At 41.0% G+C, this 18,949-nt stretch overlaps 1 protein-coding gene across 2 annotated transcripts in view; it reads left to right on the forward strand.

Moving 5' to 3' along the window:
• mark1 (MAP/microtubule affinity-regulating kinase 1) overlaps positions 1 to 18,898 on the forward strand; it is a 36,022-nt gene extending 17,124 nt beyond the window's left edge. Inside the window, exons 4-18 of one of the 2 annotated variants that reach the window (XM_040001612.1) lie at positions 4,055 to 4,103; positions 5,076 to 5,141; positions 5,407 to 5,477; positions 6,821 to 6,877; positions 6,984 to 7,220; positions 8,369 to 8,488; positions 10,511 to 10,610; positions 10,694 to 10,806; positions 10,892 to 11,096; positions 11,782 to 11,963; positions 12,106 to 12,197; positions 13,187 to 13,327; positions 14,846 to 15,097; positions 17,290 to 17,334; positions 17,438 to 18,898. In XM_040001612.1, the coding sequence (XP_039857546.1) occupies positions 4,055 to 4,103; positions 5,076 to 5,141; positions 5,407 to 5,477; positions 6,821 to 6,877; positions 6,984 to 7,220; positions 8,369 to 8,488; positions 10,511 to 10,610; positions 10,694 to 10,806; positions 10,892 to 11,096; positions 11,782 to 11,963; positions 12,106 to 12,197; positions 13,187 to 13,327; positions 14,846 to 15,097; positions 17,290 to 17,334; positions 17,438 to 17,783 (2,076 nt within the window). In that variant the 3' untranslated portion in view covers positions 17,784 to 18,898. The remainder of the gene's footprint in view (positions 1 to 4,054; positions 4,104 to 5,075; positions 5,142 to 5,406; positions 5,478 to 6,820; positions 6,878 to 6,983; positions 7,221 to 8,368; positions 8,489 to 10,510; positions 10,611 to 10,693; positions 10,807 to 10,891; positions 11,097 to 11,781; positions 11,964 to 12,105; positions 12,198 to 13,186; positions 13,328 to 14,845; positions 15,098 to 17,289; positions 17,335 to 17,437) is intronic. The other variant, XM_040001613.1, reaches the window with a different exon arrangement.
• The last annotated feature ends 51 nt before the right edge of the window (positions 18,899 to 18,949 follow it).

Here is an 18,949-nt window from a genome sequence, read left to right on the forward strand (position 1 = left end):
CAAAGACCGCTAACTCATTATCTCCTGTCAGCCTGCATGGTGGCTACATCCTTATTGAGCTTATATCGACAGACACAGTGTTTGTTGTTGTCGTTTTCCACTGCCCTTCTCAGATTTGTTCTAATTTTTGTTTCCAAGTGGCTGCACGCGTGCTTCCCATGTGAGGGGCTTTAGGGCAATGACGCAAACGAGAGAGAGAAAGAGAGGCGGAACAAGGCAGAGACGGGAAGAGATAAGAGACTGAGATAAAGCACTGCCTCTATAATTCATCACTCATCCAGAATATTACAGATTTTCTGTCTTGACCAATGCATCAGATATTAAAGCACGTGCATGGATGGATGTGTATCAGAGGATGTGTAACTTTTTTTGGGGGGTGGGGGTGTTTTGTTTTTTATTCTTGTGTAGTGCGGTAGATCTTCTGGTTATTGTGTCAGTGTGTTTCCACTCTAATTGACTTTGTTACCACGGGGGAACCTCTCAGGCCAACATGGCAGTTGATGAGTATGGAGCAAGGTTTGCCATGCAGAAGCCTGCTATTCTGAGGCACTTGGATCAGGAAGATTTTTGTCCCATAACAAATTCAGGCTATAAAATCTGCATGCACACATTCCTTTAAAATGTCAATCTCAAAATAGTTGCATTAATGTATAAACGTGAGTGTGTATATATCGTACAAGTGAACACCATACACTCAGTCTGTAGGAACTCTATATGCCTGTTAATATGCTGTAAACTGTGTTTTCATATTAGTACAGAAATAGATCACACAGATTAGGTACAAAGCCATGAGAGGGATGCTAAAAGTTTTTGCACAGTGAATTTGAAATCAGTCAACATGTGATGGAAGTGCAGGCTTTCAGCTTTAATGCAAAGATGTTTAACAAAAATTTCCTATTAACCATTTAATTTTCATACATAGTTGCTCACAAGTATTTGGACAAACTAACATAATTTTAAATATAAGGACTGTTTTTGATAGGTGGATTAAAATCCTTTGCAGTCAGTCACTAAAGATCACCAAACGCTGTTTCCTCCCATGAGATCCTCTGTGAGGGCCCGTCACTGCAGCCACATTCAGATGCTGCTTGTTTGTGGGTCGATCTGCATTCAGTTTTGCCTTCAGTACCTGAAAACCATGCTCTGTTGAGTTGAGATCACGTGACTGACTTGGGCATTGAAGAATATCCAATTTCTTTGCCTTGAGAAACTCTTAGGTTGTGTGCTGTTAATTCAGTTTTGCAGCATTTGGCGAAATGAGCAGAAATGAGCACACAGAATATCGCCTTGTGCACTTGTTCAGAATTCATCCTGCTACTTCTATCAGCTGTCACATCATCAGTAAACACCGGCGACCCAACAGTGACCTCCTTCCACTAGCAGCCATACATGTTCACGGCATAACACCGCCTCCACTAGAGGTGGGAATCACCATACATCCCACGATACGATATTATCACAATACTTAACGCATGATACGATATTATTGCAATTTTTTAAAATATTTTGCGATATTCAGATTCTGTACATGAAGGTAAACTTTATCAATATTCATTTTATCTAATATCAAAGTCTCGCACTCAGTCTTTCTCTCATTTCAGTTTTATTGTTGACAAACTGAACGGTTTGTATTACAGTCTAGCCCAACTTAACTGAATGCAACCATCTGGTACAATTATAGCTATTCTGAACTATGAAATTTATGAAAACTATGCAGCCCCTTCAGCAACTGAAGAATTTGAAAGTAAATTAAAACAAAATATAATTTTACATTAAATAAAAAGTTTTAAACTTAATTAAAATAAAACATGTCTTAAATTAAAATAAGTAAACTGTCATGTTTATTGCTGCCAAAAAAAAAGTTAAACACATTTGGACAGTGAAGGAATGTCAGGATTCTTGCTCAGAAAAAGGATCAACATGCTCTGAAGTCAGAGCACAAAAACCTTTTTTGTAACAAAATATCGATTTCTGCTGTCCCTGTATCGATACATTATTAGCAAACAAAATATCACGATACTACACAGTATCGATTTTTTTCCCCCACCCCTAGCCTCCACCATGTTAGACAGGTCATGTGGTATGACCTGCCTAAGTCTAACCTGACCTTCTTGTTCTTGAGTGTAGCCAGTGGTTTGCACCTTGTAGATCCTCTACATTTGCATTCATGAAGGCGTCTCTTCATTGTAGACTTTGACAGTTATACATCTGCCTTCTCAGGAGTGTTCTTGATTTGGTTAATTGCTGAGAAGTTGTTCTTCTTAATAATGGAAATCATTCTTTTAGCATGCGGTTTAGTTGTCTTCTGTGGTCTTTCGGGCCTTTTGGTGCTACTCAGCTGGCCAGTGCATCTCTTTTGGGCCTGATAATTAAAATGGTGAAAAGCTATAAAATGAAATTCAGATATGTCTGTATTACTGTGATCTGTCATGAAACGCCAAAGAAGCTCGCTTACTTAATAGGGATGAAATATAATTACATTTTTTTTGCTATTGTCAATAAATGTCATTAACATGACGATGAAAAGGACATTTTTGAAACTTTATGATGAAGATTTATTTACAAAAAAAATGTCTTGGACTGCTTATTTTGTACTGTTGAGAACATTTAGAGCAGTGGGAGGAGTGTGGGCTTGCCTCTGAATAAACTACAGTGCCCATCTACATTGTAAAGAGGGAAAATGTCACCGAGCGTGCCTTACTGATGTGGTTTTAATATTTTCCGGACAACAACGGAGCTCTGTGGCACTGGGAAATAATCTATGCTAGTCTTCAAACCACACTTGTTTGGGGGAAAAAGTGTTGTTTAGGTTTAAGAAAACTTGAGACTTTTTCTTGCATTATTCGTGTGTGGGCGTGGGTGTGTTTTTTGGATGCTATGAGAGGAAGAAAAGAAAAAGTGAGGCAGGTGAGCAAGTAGAGACAGGGACCCAAAGAAAGAATTAGAGTACCTGCTTGTTGTTGAACCAGACTGTGGCTCAGAGGTCCCACAGAGTCAGGCCTGCTCACACTGGTGTAATAGCTGTGTTTGATGACCTAGAAACATAGACTATCCCGGCACTTATGTAAGACCTAAAAGGCCACTGAAAGAAGTCGAACAAACACGCTCATATAGACACACACACACCACAATACAGTATCCATTCTCTTCGTTTAATTTGACACATTCGATAACGACATATTTTTCCTCGTTTTTAGAAAAGACCGTGGATCAAAGCGTCGCTCAGTTTTCACTGAGTCGAAGCCAGCAAATGGCAAAAATCTGTGTTCTGCCTCAGGTGTGAAATCCCAGTCGTGTTGGCGTTGAAATTTAACACTCAAACACAACCTCAGCAGAGCTCTGCTGAGAATCGGCAGAATGTAGATGATTCAACAGCACCTCTAAGTGGCTGCAGAAGCTCGTCTGACATAAACAGCCGTGCCGAGACTGAGTTTTAAATGATTCTGCTTTCTGACTCATCACTCAGATGTTGCACAGGGGGGCTCAGATAAATTAGATTTTCCTTTATCCTCCTGTGGCTGGATAGAAACTTTCTCCCTCTGCAGTAGAGGAACCTTCTTCTACTTTTTGTTTTCTACAGTTATGTGACTAAGGCATCAGCATCATTTCTGCATCTTTTTTGCATGCTAAGATGATTACATTAGGCAGCAGATGTCTGACTGGCTCTGAGCCTGTGTACTGCCTCTCTGCAGTGGCTGGCTGTGCGTTCGATGCTGCTGACTGGCTGTTTGGACAACCGATTGGCTTGCTGGACTGCAGCGTGTCGGTGGAGATGTAATTCTCTACCCTGTCTGTGTAGGGCAGGGTTTAGCACAATGTTGTCGCTGCGCCATGTTGCTTCACACAGTCCAGTTGTCCTGTCATCCTCAGGTTCTCTTATGGTTTCGAAGATGCGTGTAATTTATTGTGGCTGAGTTCCCTTCACTTAACTCCTCTAATCAGTGCTTAATAAGTGCTTTCCCAGCAGAGCCCGAGCTGACACTAAGTGCTCATTGATTGTAATTTCATTTGACATGTTTGTGGGTGCATTAAATGTTCCTGTCTGTCTCTACAGCTCTTCAGGGAAGTCAGAATAATGAAGATTTTGAATCATCCAAATATAGGTAAGCCCAAACAGCAACCTACAAGACCCTCAGTGAGTTTGGATTAGTATTTCCCTGTGAAAGCACACTGTGTAACAAGCGATCCCCATTAAGTTACTGCCTTATCCATGAAAACATCTCACACTTTGAGAAGATTGTACTTTCCTTCTGCAAATTATTCTTTTACTTAGAATACTGTCCAAAACTCATGATCCACACCTCATTTTTTTTCTTTTCTTCTTAGCTCGTCTTGAGCAATAGTTCTCTAGGCTTTCTTAAGGTCTTTTAAAGTTTTTCTTGGAACATTGGCTGCAGGGAAATCTCCTCCATGCCATGCAATATCACCTGGAAAGTGTCTGATTGAAGCAAAGGTTTTCATTCGTCAGCGTGACAGTGATCCCCAAAACACTGCCAAATACAGTAAAAGCATACCTGGAATAGAAAAACACACAAAGGAACACTATCAGTCATGTTGGCCTCCCCAGAGTCTGGGTGAAAAAGCAGAGTGGGATCAACTTGAGAGTAAACAGAATAAGAGGCCGCCAACATCCAAAGAAGAGCTTTAAATGTCCGTCAAGATGTCTTGAGAACTATTCCTGACAACTACTTAAACTACAGTTCAGGCTGTGTTAAAGAATGAAGGTAGTCATACCAAATATTGACTTTTAGGCTCCTTAGAGTTGCAGAAACTCTGTTTTGTCTTATCTACTGTGTGTTTGAACTTGTTTAAATAAATCGCAGAACCTGCTTCCCATTTTCCTAGAAAAATATAAAGAAATGATCACATCTTGATCTGACTGTACAAAAGTACAAGCATAGTTAGCAAATGGTTTAATGCCACTTTGTACCATGCTGGCACCATTCAGACTCTGTTAAGAGTTTTATTGCATTAGGATAGACCAGACCAGCAAGCTCAGCTTACACCAAATCACAACCTTCAATTAGCTTTTGATTTACTTCATCTCTGCCTCCTTTCCCCACTTTCTCCTGCAGTGAAATTGTTTGAGGTGATTGAAACAGAGAAGACTCTTTATTTGGTGATGGAGTATGCCAGTGGTGGTAAGTGAAGCATTAATTCATGTCCACCAAACAGGTGACATTTTGTTATTTTTTTCCGAGTGTCACTCTGTTGTGTTAGTTTAACTCTAATATTCATTGCAAAAATGCTTATTTACAAATCTGTCACTCCAGCTACTCACCATTTCAAATTAAATATTAAACATGTTATTTGTTGGGTTACCTCAAAGCAAGCATTAGTACATGGTTATTGATGTGATTTGTATCAATATACTTATTGATAATTATATATTTCTTCTTTCTACAGGTGAAGTGTTTGACTATCTAGTGGCTCACGGCAGAATGAAGGAGAAGGAGGCCAGAGCCAAGTTCAGACAGGTGAGTCATCAGTATCGCATCGCTCACGCCTCTGTCGTCATTCCCTTACTGTTTTTTGAGAGAAGACTGCATGCACCAAGATCAAGCTTTATCACTGACTGCAGAGGAAAGAGGGAACAACTTCCTTTTAGATGCTGCTCTGACATCTAGTGGTGCTGCAGGAGCAATAAGGCATCTACAGTAGTTTGTGGATTTACTAGTTTCCTTTTCATGCTTGGCCTGAAAGTGAACAGAATTCAGTTTTATTTATTTATTTTTTTTCCTTCGGTGTAACGTCAACAGAGTCAAAATCCAGATGTGTTCATTTATGTCTGAGTGCATGCAGGTTTGTGGCCTCTTTTAAATAATAGCTTGATTAAAGATCATGTGCAAATACTAATGAAATGTTTCGCTTGCATGAAAGCTCTCTTTGTTTGTTTATCTCACGGTTTGAGACAAATAAACAATGTCACTGCAAAAATCTTATACAATATCCAGCCTTCTATTTTTTTTAAACTGCTAATTCAAATATTAATTTCACTGGAGGGTCTGAAGCTTTTTCCAGCTGGCATAGCATGAGAGGCGAGGTGCACCTGATCAGGTAGCTAGTCTTTTGCAGTTATATTCACATCTGTGGCTAATTTAGGGGGTTTCCACACCTGTGGAAATCGAACTCTGATTCTGGTTAATTTTCCCCTTTCATGCGGTTAGTTTGTTCAGGTGTGATCAGACAAAACAACCGCACCGTGACAGCTGGGGGGAGGTGGTCTGGAACGGTTCATTTATGGTGTGAACGTAATCCAACCCCGATCTGAACCAACTACCCTGGTGTATGTTACAAGTTTAAGTTAAAAAAAAAAAATCCCGTAGAAACGTATTTTTGTTTAGTTTTTTATTCTAACTGCAGGAAGATACTATAGATGTGCAAAGGTCTGCATGGGCTAGCAACTAACTGAAATGAATGTAAATTCAGTTTTCTCACCCAACACCTTCTTCCTGTATATACCTTTGTTGCTCCCGCCCCAGCCAATGAGTGCGCTGAATGTTCTCACGTGGTTTGTTGTGATGCGTTTTGGTTCACTTGGATTTCACTTGGATTTTTGTCTGTGTCAAACAAACCAAACCCTGGGATGAAGCTGCTAGTTTACAAACTCATCAACTGATTCAGAGTAAACAAGCTATCGGTGTGAAAGCGCCCTTAGAATCACCAGCTAGTCCAACGAAAACAGTTTGTGAACAAACACTGGTAGATTAATCAATAAAGAAAAGGCTGCAGTTTGTGTGCATTTCTATGTAATGTACATGATATTGTACATGTATTTAATTACTGTCATGATGCCTGTTTTGTTTTTTTAATATTTCAGATTGTGTCTGCAGTGCAGTATTGTCACCAGAGGAGGATAGTACACAGAGATCTAAAGGTGAAAGTTTGTGAGACAATTTCTCCTCACGATTATCCACATCAGTCACTTCCTGTCGGTGTTGACAGTCCACGGTGTGCTTTGCCTCTTTTTCTCTTCACTGCAGGCAGAGAACCTGTTGTTAGATGCAGATATGAACATCAAGATAGCTGATTTCGGCTTCAGCAATGAGTTCACTGTGGGCAGCAAACTGGATACTTTCTGTGGCTCTCCGCCATACGCTGCTCCCGAACTCTTCCAGGGGAAGAAGTACGATGGTCCAGAGGTGGATGTCTGGAGTCTAGGGGTTATCCTCTACACACTGGTCAGCGGCTCACTGCCCTTTGATGGACAGAACCTAAAGGTGGGCAGCTGTTTTATTTGTTTGTTTGTTTGTTCTAAGTAGTTCATATTGACTCAGGAACTACTTGGAAATTTTAATGTTGCAACTGGTGATAAGCTTGGAAAAGTTTTTTCCTCTGTGAGCACTTTCCACCTCTGGCTGTCCACATGTCTATAAAGTGCTCTGTGTGTTTCAGATAAAATGCTTATGTAATCATCTGATCTTAAGATCATATTGCACTTGGGTCTTGCAGATATTCTCAGTTGTGTGCATTCAGACAATAGAAAACACTGATACAGTGTACATAAAGGGAGGAGTTATTTTTCTACCAGGTTTCGTCATGGTTAGTACAACTGTGGTGTTGCTCTCGAGTTGAGTTACAAATTCCTTTATTAATTGTCCACATCACAGTTGAGAGTGAGGAAAAGCTTTTTGAGAGACAAGTCGTATAGAAAGAAGAAAAAACAGAAACCAACAGTAAAAGTACAAATGCAAATCTTTTCCTCTGAACTTCAGCGCATTTTATTAAAAAATATTTATTGTCCAAATAATTATAGCTGAACCGTAACAGTTTCAGTAATTAGATCTTTTATTCATCAGTTTGAATAATTCTGTTTGAGTATGAAATAGCTTGAACTCCAAAAAGCCTGATTAAATGAAGTTGGGCCAAAAAAAAAAATCTGAGCCATTCTGACAGACTTATGATGTTCACACGAGGTGGTTACTTCAACCATAAAAAATTAAAGGTGGAATTTACTGTGTATTGTGTGTAATGAGACATGCGCATGAATTCATGTTCCTTTAATAAAGCAACAGTTTGGACTAAATTTAGTCAGATTCACTAATGTTCACAGCAGGGCTGAATGACCTGCAGTGTTATAGGCGCATTGATCAATATCTTTACAGCCACAAGTACAGCATGTGAACACAGCCAGCCAAAACGGAGCCATAGGAGAATAAATATTTGACTGGCATTCACCACTTGACTCTAAATAGCTACTGAGTGCACACTTGATGAGTAAATAAGCAACATTATAGAGCGATTGTGTTGTTTACGCTGGGGTCTGCTCCTTTCAAATGGCTTACATGGGAAAAATGATGCTGTTCCTTTTATTGTTAAACTTTGTTGCTAAATTCTCCTCCTGTCTGTCTGCGACTTTGGTGTGCAGGAGCTGAGAGAGAGAGTCCTGCGAGGAAAGTACCGTATTCCCTTCTACATGTCCACAGACTGTGAAAACCTGCTAAAGAAACTGCTCGTGCTCAATCCCGTGAAACGAGGCAGTTTGGAGGTAATACCTGTGTTTGCATTGATGCAGCTTAACAGTTATTTCCTCTCCAGCAAGTAGTCAAAAAGACAGTCGTAACCATGTGGAGGAATATTGTTTTAATGTCATGGAAGCAGGTAATTGCCACTGTTGGTTGGTGGAAAACAAAAGAATGGTTTTAATTTTATAGCCTGTCAGAGGAATGATATTCTTCAAAGAGTGGACTTAAAATTTGATTTCACTACAGCCTTCATCAACAGAAAAACTAAATGGAATGGAAATAATCCTTAATTTTGTGTGCAAAATCCTTATACGATGTGCATTCATTATTATGAGCAGTGTTGGGCAAGTTACTTTGAAAAAGTAATTAATTATAATTACTAGTTACTTCTTCAAAAAAGTAACTGAGTTAGTAACTGAGTTACAATATTCCAAAAGTAATTAATTACTTGAAAAGTAACTATTGTGTTACTTTAAAAAAAACATTTAACCCTCTGGGGTCCAGGGTATAATTGGCCATTTTTAACTACTTTTGATTTTTTTTCTCCACATTTTACCTTTAAAAACTATTTACTTTGTCTTGTTTGGTATCATTCTTTTCAGCACAACCTCACGTGTCTGAATTTACAGTTATGTTTTCATTTTGACATACTGTATTAACACAATTGATTTAAAATCAGACAAAAAACATAAAATCTGAGTAGAAAAAGTTATATTTTTTACTGTAACAACCACAAACATGTTTAATGAATCATATTTCATAACTTTAAATGCAAATATAAATTGTCAATTTTAAAATCCTATGCACAAGTTTTGCAAACAAAGTTATTTGCATCCATTTACCTTTTACCTTGATTTTTTAAATAACCATTTCAAACTATTTACAGAACAATCAGCTGTTCTGCATTCAATAAGATGCCGCACAAATTATTTGTGCGACTCCAAAAACAATAATTTCTGTCCACTATAAAGGAAAATATCACAGCCTGATACCTGCAGGTCTGACAGCAGCAGGTGTGTCACTCCTGTTTCTACCTGGAGACAGCAGTCGCCTCATTGTTCTGACACACAACACAAAACTATCCACAACACTACACACTAACTACACAAGACAACACATTAACTACACACTCAAAACACGCTAAACGTCACAAATCTCTCACATCTCAAAACTTGCTCTCTCTCTTTTTCTGCTCTCTCTCTCTCTCTCACCGTCACTCCTAAAACTTTAAAAGTTAAAAGTTAAAAAAAGTTAAGTTTTTTGTTGTTTTTTTTGCTCATAAGCAGAGAGTGCTTGCTGCGCTGTCCTTAGACAGTAAACGCGACTAAGCTATTGAGGAAAAAACCAGAGTCATTTTTATCATGACTCTGGTTTTACGTGGCCTATCAACACAATTTATAAACTGGTATATTTCACCTTGTTGTTTTGTCTTTAAGTGGTCATGTGATTGGCTTACCATGACTACTTTATTCTTCCTCAGTCAAACAGCAGCTCTCATGCGATTGTTTTGCCCCCTGAGCTCCAGGTGTTGTGCTAGACAGTGATCGTGATTATCGTCCGCGGGAGCGCACACAGCTGCTTAAAGCTGTAGCGTCCAGATTACTTGCGTAGACAGCTACTTCCGTGCAACTGATATAAGATGCGGTAAGCTGAACACAGCTTCAACCTTCTGTTTGTTGAAAAATAGTAACGGACCACATTTCCTTGTCAGTAACTGTAACGGCGTTGTAACGATAGGAAAGTAATTAGTTAGATTACTCGTTACTGAAAAAAGTAATGCCATTACTTGTAACAGCGTTATTCCCATCACTGATTATGAGTTTTTCTCCTTTGCAAATAGTGTTTGGACACTCATTGTTTACAGGTCAATATCATCCCTGCACTCAGACCCAGGCTCAATAGTAAAGATTTCTCCAGTAATAATAACAATTGATCGCCATGTTGTCAGACTTTCGTCAAATTCCTGTTGCGTGTTGTATAACTGATTAATTACGAGCCGTTAAAGAAGACATGCATGATTTTTAATTGCCTTCTTTCTTTGTCAGCAAATCATGAAAGACCACTGGATGAATGTAGGTCACGAGGAGGAGGAGCTTAAACCTTACATCGAGCCTGAGGCGGACTTCAGTGATTCATCTAGAATAGGTGTGTGTTTGTGTTGATCTCATTCTTTGTCATTTAAAATTCTGGGATTCTCGCCGCTAATGTTAACTGACTCCATCACTCAGAGCTCATGGTGACGATGGGTTTCCCTAAAGATGAGATCACCGATTCCCTGCAGAATCAAAAATATGACGAAGTCATGGCCACTTACCTGCTCCTGGGAAGAAAAGCCCCGGAGGTGAGTTTGTTTGACTTGCGACTCATTGATCGCCTACATCACCTCTGCAGTGAGTCATGTGACCACATCTGCCTTCACGTTGCAGTTCGAAGGGAGCGAGCCTCTGGCTAACAGCATCCTGGGTCAGCGACAGCGGCCGACCAGTGACATCAACAACAGCTCCAGCATTTCTCCCGCCCATCCCAAGGTCACGCGCAGCATCTCGACCAATCAGAAGCAGCGCCGCTACAGTGATCATGGTGGGGATGATGATGATGGTGGTGGTGGTGGTGGTGTCGTAGAGAAGCCAAGTAAAGTAACCTCATCCTTCCCGGCTCTGAGAGTGCTGCGTGTTGTGTAGAGGGAAGTTACTCTCAGTCACTGATGATTGGCCGAATGAGTGTACACTGCTGAATAGACCTCAATAAGCTTTACAACAGAAACATTTTCCCACCGTTGACACTAATTTAGGAACTTTCCATTCCTTGTGCTCTCAGATTTATTTATGGTGGGGGAAAAAAAGTCTTTAAAACCTCGACAGACTAACTTGTTTGCTTAATGTGGTCTAATTTTCCTAAACAGTGAACCAACACTTAAATTTCAAAATCAGTGACTCAGCCTGCACACTGCACTGGTTGTGTAGCAGCTTCCTCCTAAGTCTTGTGGGGCCATTGTGTTTGGCGCCATCTTCTGGCTTGCTGCTTTCCTGCAGCTCCCTCAGGAGCAGCACCTCAAAGCATGTGGAGGGAACAGCTCTGCTTGATATGTGCTCACCTTGGCTTCTGTATCTGTATAACTCGAGAAACAATGTGTCGATGCTGCCTCTGAAAGATTCGATGATGTATAAATCCTGGCTTGGATTGGCTTTGCTTGATACTGTCCTCGTCTGTTCTTTTTCTCCTGAAAGCTTAAATGTTGGAGGTGTAGAAATAAGGACGCGCTTGGTTAAACATAAGTAGGTCCAATCCCGTGTGTTTGTGTGTGCGTCTCTCCTAGTGGGTCCGTCTGTGCCGCCGGCGGTATCGTATACAAAGCGTGGCCAGGCTTTGAGCGTGGAAAGTGACCACAGGGAGGAGTGGGACGGAGCGCGCCGGCTAGAGCTCAGCACTTCAAAAGGAGACGTTCCTGCCTCACCCCTGGGGGTGCAGGAGAGGAAGAAAACCACAAGTGCTGTGGGGGTGAGGAAGTGGGCACTGTACACTGCGTACTCCTGAATAAACAACTTTTGACAGAGCCGTGTTTAATATTGAAGAAAACGTTTTGTCCTTTTTATATGATTCACAGTAATTTTTTTTTTCTGTTGTCTCTCTGCACAAACAGACCAACGGGTCTATGACTCGCAGGAACACATACGTGTGTGAGCGATCCTCCACTGACCGCTATTCAGCTATTCCCAATGGCAAAGACAGCAGGTACGTGCTAACATTTAGATCAATCTACAGATCAGTTTTCACACCTGTAGTACTTTGCTCTGTTTTGTGTTGGTTTCTTCACATACACTTAAAGATACAAGTGAACTAAAATGCGTCACTAGAAACCACATGAGAACGCTGAGTTTGCTTATTGGTTAGAAGTGCCTGGGGCACAGCAACAAAACTAATAACAGGATGGAAGAGTTGTGATCTGGGCTGGCAAGCAGTGGGTTCATTTTATGCTTAGTTGCTACATTTTGTGCACTCTGCTGCTTCCCAGAATGCAAGGCTTACCTGGCTACAGGAAGGCATGTAGCCCAAAGTTGCAGTGCACACCTGGTAGCTAGCTCAGCTTAAAGGTTTTCTTTCTCTCTTTATCCATCCATCTGACACACACTGAACATGACCCCTACAGCACCTACAACAGGGGTGGGCAACTCCGGGCCTCGAGGGCCAGTGTCCCTGCAGGTTTTACATGTGTCCTTGAACCAACACATCTGATTTTAAATGGCTAAATTAGCTCCTGAACATGTCCTGAAGTTCTCCAGAGGCCTGGTAACCAACTAGTTATCAGGTGTGTTGACCCAAGGTGAGATCTAAAACCTGCAGGACACCAGCCCTCGAGGCCTGGAATTGCCCACCCCTGGTCTACAAGAAGGCATGCCAATGTCTTCTCTTTGGGTGTCACCTGACTGGGCTCCATGGGCTAGGGCTAAGGCTCGGCCATCAGCCGCCCGCCCTCGACAAGGAGCAAAACAAACCAGAGTTTGATTTTAAGCGGAGCAGGTGTGAAAACACTGTGTATGCATGTTTTTCCATGCCTATGAGCATCACTATGCCTGTTTTTTTTTTTTTTTTTTTTTTTTTTTTTTTTTTTTTTTTTTGAAAGCCACAAATGAGAAACTTGTGGTTTCACACTTGTGAATATGCTGTATAAATAATGTGAATTGAACATTTTATCTTTATCTGTACTCTGCTTCGGTCTCCAGTTTAACCGAGGTGTCAGGGAGTACCCCGTCGACTGCAATGAGCTCCACACGACCTCGTCACACCAAGTCTATGTCATCATCAGGGCATCCTTCAAAGAGCACACTGCCCCCCATCGATGACAACACAGAGCTTAAAGCCAGGTGAGCAGCCGAGTAGGTGATGGAGATTACAATGCTGTATTTAAGTATATAAGTTAAATGTCAAGATGATGATTTAAAATCTCAGATTTATTTTGAAATTTTACAATTAAAAAGGAAGAAAATAAATCTCCATAGTAGGGCTGCAAAGATTCAAGTAACTTAAATAACTCAATTATAAAAGAAACGTTCAGTGCTTTGTTTAATCCATGACTGTATGGCGCTCAGTCGTCACCATCTAACCAGTTTAACGTGGGGCCGGAATCGGTCTGCACACACAGCTGTTATCGTGTTATGGTGAGCTCAGGTGGAGTGAAATAAAACATTTTTCTAGCATCCAAAACGAAACCGCTCGTTCTTATAATCAACTTTAAAACCTTTACTGGGAAAAAGCTGATAGCACTCGTTAACCAAACTATGTGTTCATCAAGCGCCATTGTGAAGAAAAGAGAACTTTGCTCCCATCCACCACCGTTTGTTTTACACAGCATGAATTCTACAGTAAAGCTACAGAGGTTAAAATAAAAGCACATGTGTAGAAAGTGAGATGAATAGATGAACTTTTAACTTTTAAACTTTTAAAGTCTGGCGCGATGTTTAACTTAGCCAGCTTGCTGTAGGATGACCGCAGTCGTCCTACTTTTCATTGGAGTGATACCTGTGACTCTGAAGGGGGCAAAGACCATATTTAGTTTAAGGCTTTAGGAACATAATTTTCCAGGTTTACTTAATATAGAATATAACACACACAGATACATGCACAAAACACATGCACATCATGAGCACACACCAGATCTACCTCATTCAGGAGATTTGGTGCTATCACCCCCCAGGTGTTTGCACTGCACAACCTTTTTTTTTTAGTATTATTGTACTTATTGTACTGTGGTTACTTAATTTTGCATTTGACATAATGTTTTCTTTTAAAAATTATATTTAATATGGCACATAAATGATTATTTTTTTCTTCAACACATGCAAAACGTTGCAATTTCTAATCAATGGAATAACTGATAGAGTACTTGATTACTGAAATAATAATCAATAGCTGTACATATGTCCAAAAAATGGTAAGAATTGGTATATGCCTTGATAGCTGTAGCTCAAAAATAATCATGAAACAAAAATAATCATTATGTTTATTTTCGCAGATCATCATGCAGGTGCTCCTCAACATTTAACAATGAGAATCACAATGTTGAGCAAATGTCCTTGGGTCATCACTTCAGAAACAAATTACAAACATCTGTTGGAACAGATATATTTTTGCACCTTAGTTAATTTTTTTTTTATTTATCCATTGCTTTGAAATGGAACAATTAAATGTACGGTCTGTGTCTTTAAAAACAGTCTGATGGTCACAAACTGCTGTTTTACCCTGCACGCTCACACAGTGATTCAGATTCAGCAATGGCGTTAAAAATGTACTTTTCATCGAGAAATACCATAACTTCATTCTAAAATACAAACAGAAATGTGCCAGATGTTCATCTCCTCCAACGCGTTTTTCTTATTCTGCAGCTCGTCTCCACGCGGCCCCTCCACCTCTCCGTCTGCACACAGTATTAGCACCCCAGAGAAGAACCGTTTCCCCCGTGGTACCACCAGTCGCAGCACTTTTCACGGAGCCCAGCTCAGAGACCGCCGCAGCGCCACCTACAACGGACCTCCAGCTTCACCCACATTGTCTCATGATACGGGGGCTCTCGCTCAACAACGCAGGGGCACCTCTACAGGGATCATTAGCAAGATCACCTCCAAGTTTGTCCGCAGGTCAGTGCTTTGTACCTTAGAGTCGTTGCACCCAACAGTTATTGTACCACCGTGGTCTCAAACTCAGAGCTACATGTTCAACAAATATTTGACTGAGAACAGCTCAACGCTTTCAAAACTACAGGAAGTAAAGCCATACTTTACTCATTTATACTTCCTTTGTGCTAAGGTGCTTTTATTATTGAAGGGAAATGCAGGTTCTACAGGGAGAAACATTCATGTGCTCCTGGTGTAGTCCCATTTCCAGATCAGGAAGTCGTTCTTCCTGCTTTGTTTTGTTCAAACTTACAGTACTGTGCAAAAGTCATGAGCCACCGCTCGTTTCTTCTTATTTTGCTTGGATAATGGAAGACAAGTGCAGTGATTTACTTAAATGTGCAAACATACATGGAAATAACATCTGGTTTGACCACTTTTATTTTTTTCAACACAACCTCTGTCTTGTAATTTCTTTAAGTAGTCTTGAGGAATATTTCTCCAGGCTTCCTAAAGGACATTCAGAGCTCTTCTTTGGGTGTTAGCTGCTTTTTTTCTGCCATGTAGAAATAATGTTGGGTTTGATGCTCTGAGATGGCAAATCCACGACTGAATCAGTGTTTTGTTTTCTATTCAAGTATTCTTTAGCTGTGTGTTGGGATCAACACACAGGGACTGAAAAATGAAGTCCCTGCCAACCAGACATTTTTCAGATGCTGTTGCATGCAAATTATTCCATTATTGACCAGATCCCAAACCCCACTGGCTGAAATGCAGCCCCAAACCACAACAGGAGACTCCAGCATGTTTTACAGAAGACTGTAGACACTCTCTCCTGCCATCCTTTATACTTATTGATGGCAATTTATACCAAAACGCTCCTTGGAAACAAATTATAAAGAAATGAGCAGTGACTCAAGATTTTTGCACAGTACTGTACATTAATTATCTAAATCAGAAAGTCACTTTTCTTTCTAGTCTGACACCAAATTAATATACAGTTATTTTTTTAAATAGATTACAAGGCAGTTCAGAAAAGGACTTGAGTTTCCTTCCATGCTAGCAGCTCTGTAAGGCTATACTTGGTAAAAACATGCTAACAGGCTCACATTAACAATACCAGGTGTTAGCTTTATCATGGTCACTGTGTAAGTTTAACAAAATAAAAAGTACAGCTGAGGTGAGGTGAATTATGTTGCAGGTATCAGTCATTGGACAAATTATTAGATGCATTCAAATCTCGATACACAACAAAAATCATCCCTGGACGTACTGTGTGTCTCTGTGTAAAAGTTACTGAAGTGATTAAAGGAGTTGCGACGCTTGTTCGGATTCCTTTATGCGAACTTTCCAAGTATAAAAATGAAGGAAGCGTCACGCTCTCTGCCTGTTTACTATAAATGCTGCATAGTTTCCCCCAGTCCTCTGTGAATATCACACATCCACACTGCCACCCCTCGTCATCCATACAGCAGTTAGCACCTTCACGCTGGTCCATCTGGTGGAGGCTCACAGCTTTCTCTCCTTTTCTCCCCGCCTAGAGCTCTGTCTTTCAGGTCGACCCAGAGGTAGGAGAACATAACGCTTGCTGCACTTGTCACCCCCGTCCGAAATAAACCAAACCTCTTTGTGCCCACTATGACCTTGGCCCGTGTTTCCTTAACCCCTTGCGTACTTGCCCACTACACCACGTCCTTGCCTACTGACACCCTTTGTTATGCAGTTGTATTTCCTTCCCTTGTGTCCACTGCCTCTTAAACAAACCTCACGGCTCAACAGCTTCTTCTGTACTAAGCCACCAGATATCTGCTTCTCAAGTTGCTAGCTTTCCTCTCCTTATTCTCCCCCATCCTTTGGCTGAGCTTAACAGAAAAGACCCGGCAAAAATCCAGAGGCCGAATGGACTGTGTAGAAAAGCTTTTCCGCTCTTTGCAGATCAGTGGGGATTAAGGAAAGGTAGCGTATTTTAGATGGGATGATGCATTTGGTTAATGTGAGCTATAATAGAATGACCCTCAAAACAAAGACCGTCACAGTCACCTCATTGTGTGCTGAACCCTGATACCCAGGAGTGTGGATTCTTTCCTGGCATGATGCCTGACACCCCCTCTGTGTCCAGTCATGATGGGGGTGGTGTTTAGTAGTGAGTCGGGGCAGGGCTGCATGTGTTGATATGATCCCAAGGGAATAACGAGTCTATTCCTGGTTTATTTCAGGGTGCCTAGTGAGGGAGAGGCCAGTGCCAGGACAGAAACACCAAGGTAAGAATTTGTGAGATGTCAAGTTCACGGAGAACGTGAAACCCACCTCTGCCTACTTCCCCTGTCCCCGCTCTCACTCTCTCCATGATGGTTTCTTGCTCAGGAGTGCGTCTGGTGAGACTAAGGAGGACGGCAGTCGGGATTCAAAGCCTCGCTCCCTGCGTTTCACCTGGAGCATGAAGACCACCTCCTCCATGGAGCCCTCGGAGATGATGAGGGAGATCAGAAAAGTCCTGGACGCCAACAGCTGCGACTACGAGCAGCGCGAGCGCTTCCTGCTTTTCTGTGTCCACGGCGACGCTCGCCAGGACAATCTGGTCCAGTGGGAGATGGAGGTGTGCAAGCTGCCCCGCCTTTCGCTCAACGGCGTGCGCTTCAAGAGGATATCGGGCACGTCCATCGCCTTTAAGAACATCGCCTGCAAAATTGCCAACGAGCTCAAACTGTGACAGCAGATGGAGCCCCAGTCAGTCTTTTCTCTGGTCGCAGTCTCATCTCATCACTGGATTAGTGTCGACTCGCAGGACAAAATTCAGCACTGACGGTCCTCGCCATGCAGTATCAGGGTGGACTCGGCTGGTAAACGTGCAATACTGGCCACGAATGTACTGTACAGGGTAGTGGATCAGAGAGATATTGCAAAGTTTAACGTCTGTGACGGAGAGATAGCAAAAAAGAAAACATTTAAAAAAAAAAACAGCTAACCCAGCTTTTTTTTTTCTCCTTCCGTCCGGCCCTCTGTCTCTCTCTTTCTCTCTCTCTCATCGGCCCGCTGCTCCACGTCAGAAGACGCATTTATGTAACACATGCAGTATGCAACTGAAGATGACCATCCTGCAATAATGTTTTCAGTCTTCTTTTTCTAAACGCCTACTACAAGATCTACTCTCCTCGCTGAATAACCATTAAACTTACCGTATGCTAAACTAGACGCTTTTCCACCTGTGTTAAGTCAGTATATAGATCAGGCTGGAGCCCATATGTAAAAAGAGAATTGTACTGTATGCATAACATCTGCAGGTACTGTATTGTACTGTATATTAATTTAGCGTTCTGTACAGACTTTTATTGTTAATACTGTCTTCTTCTTTTTTTTTCATGGGATTTGAGTTCTTTCCTAATATAATTGATGTCTCTTGGAGCATTAATCTTTCACTCTGTTTTTTTTTTTCTCTTCTCTTTTTTTCTTTTTTTAAGAGCCACCATATGAAAATAGTGTTTTCAATTTTATTTAAAAAGCACTAAATTATTTTGTGGAAAATTGAGGGATTTGTTCCCTTGCCTTTTATGTTATATTTTTTTGCCTATGGAAAAAAAACACTAAGTTGCACCACATAGACTTGAGTAGTAAGTTCAGTTAAAACTGAAATTGTGTTCACTTTATTTTCTCTCGGCAGTAGGTTGGTGATTTGGAGGTCCTGCTGCAATTGCACAACTTTTCCAGGGTGATGTGTATGAACATGAGAGTATGCACCTGTATTTCTTTGATGTTAGTTTGGTAGTCCTCAATTGCGAAGAAAAAAAAAAACAGCAGGGTTTAAATTGGTTTACTTTAGAAAGCGCCTGACAGGATGATACATGACGTGTTGATCGCCACGACGAGGCATTTTATTTT

Source organism: Simochromis diagramma, unplaced genomic scaffold (genome assembly GCF_900408965.1).
Source record: "Simochromis diagramma unplaced genomic scaffold, fSimDia1.1 OVJJ01000421.1, whole genome shotgun sequence".
Taxonomy (NCBI): Eukaryota; Metazoa; Chordata; class Actinopteri; order Cichliformes; family Cichlidae; genus Simochromis; species Simochromis diagramma.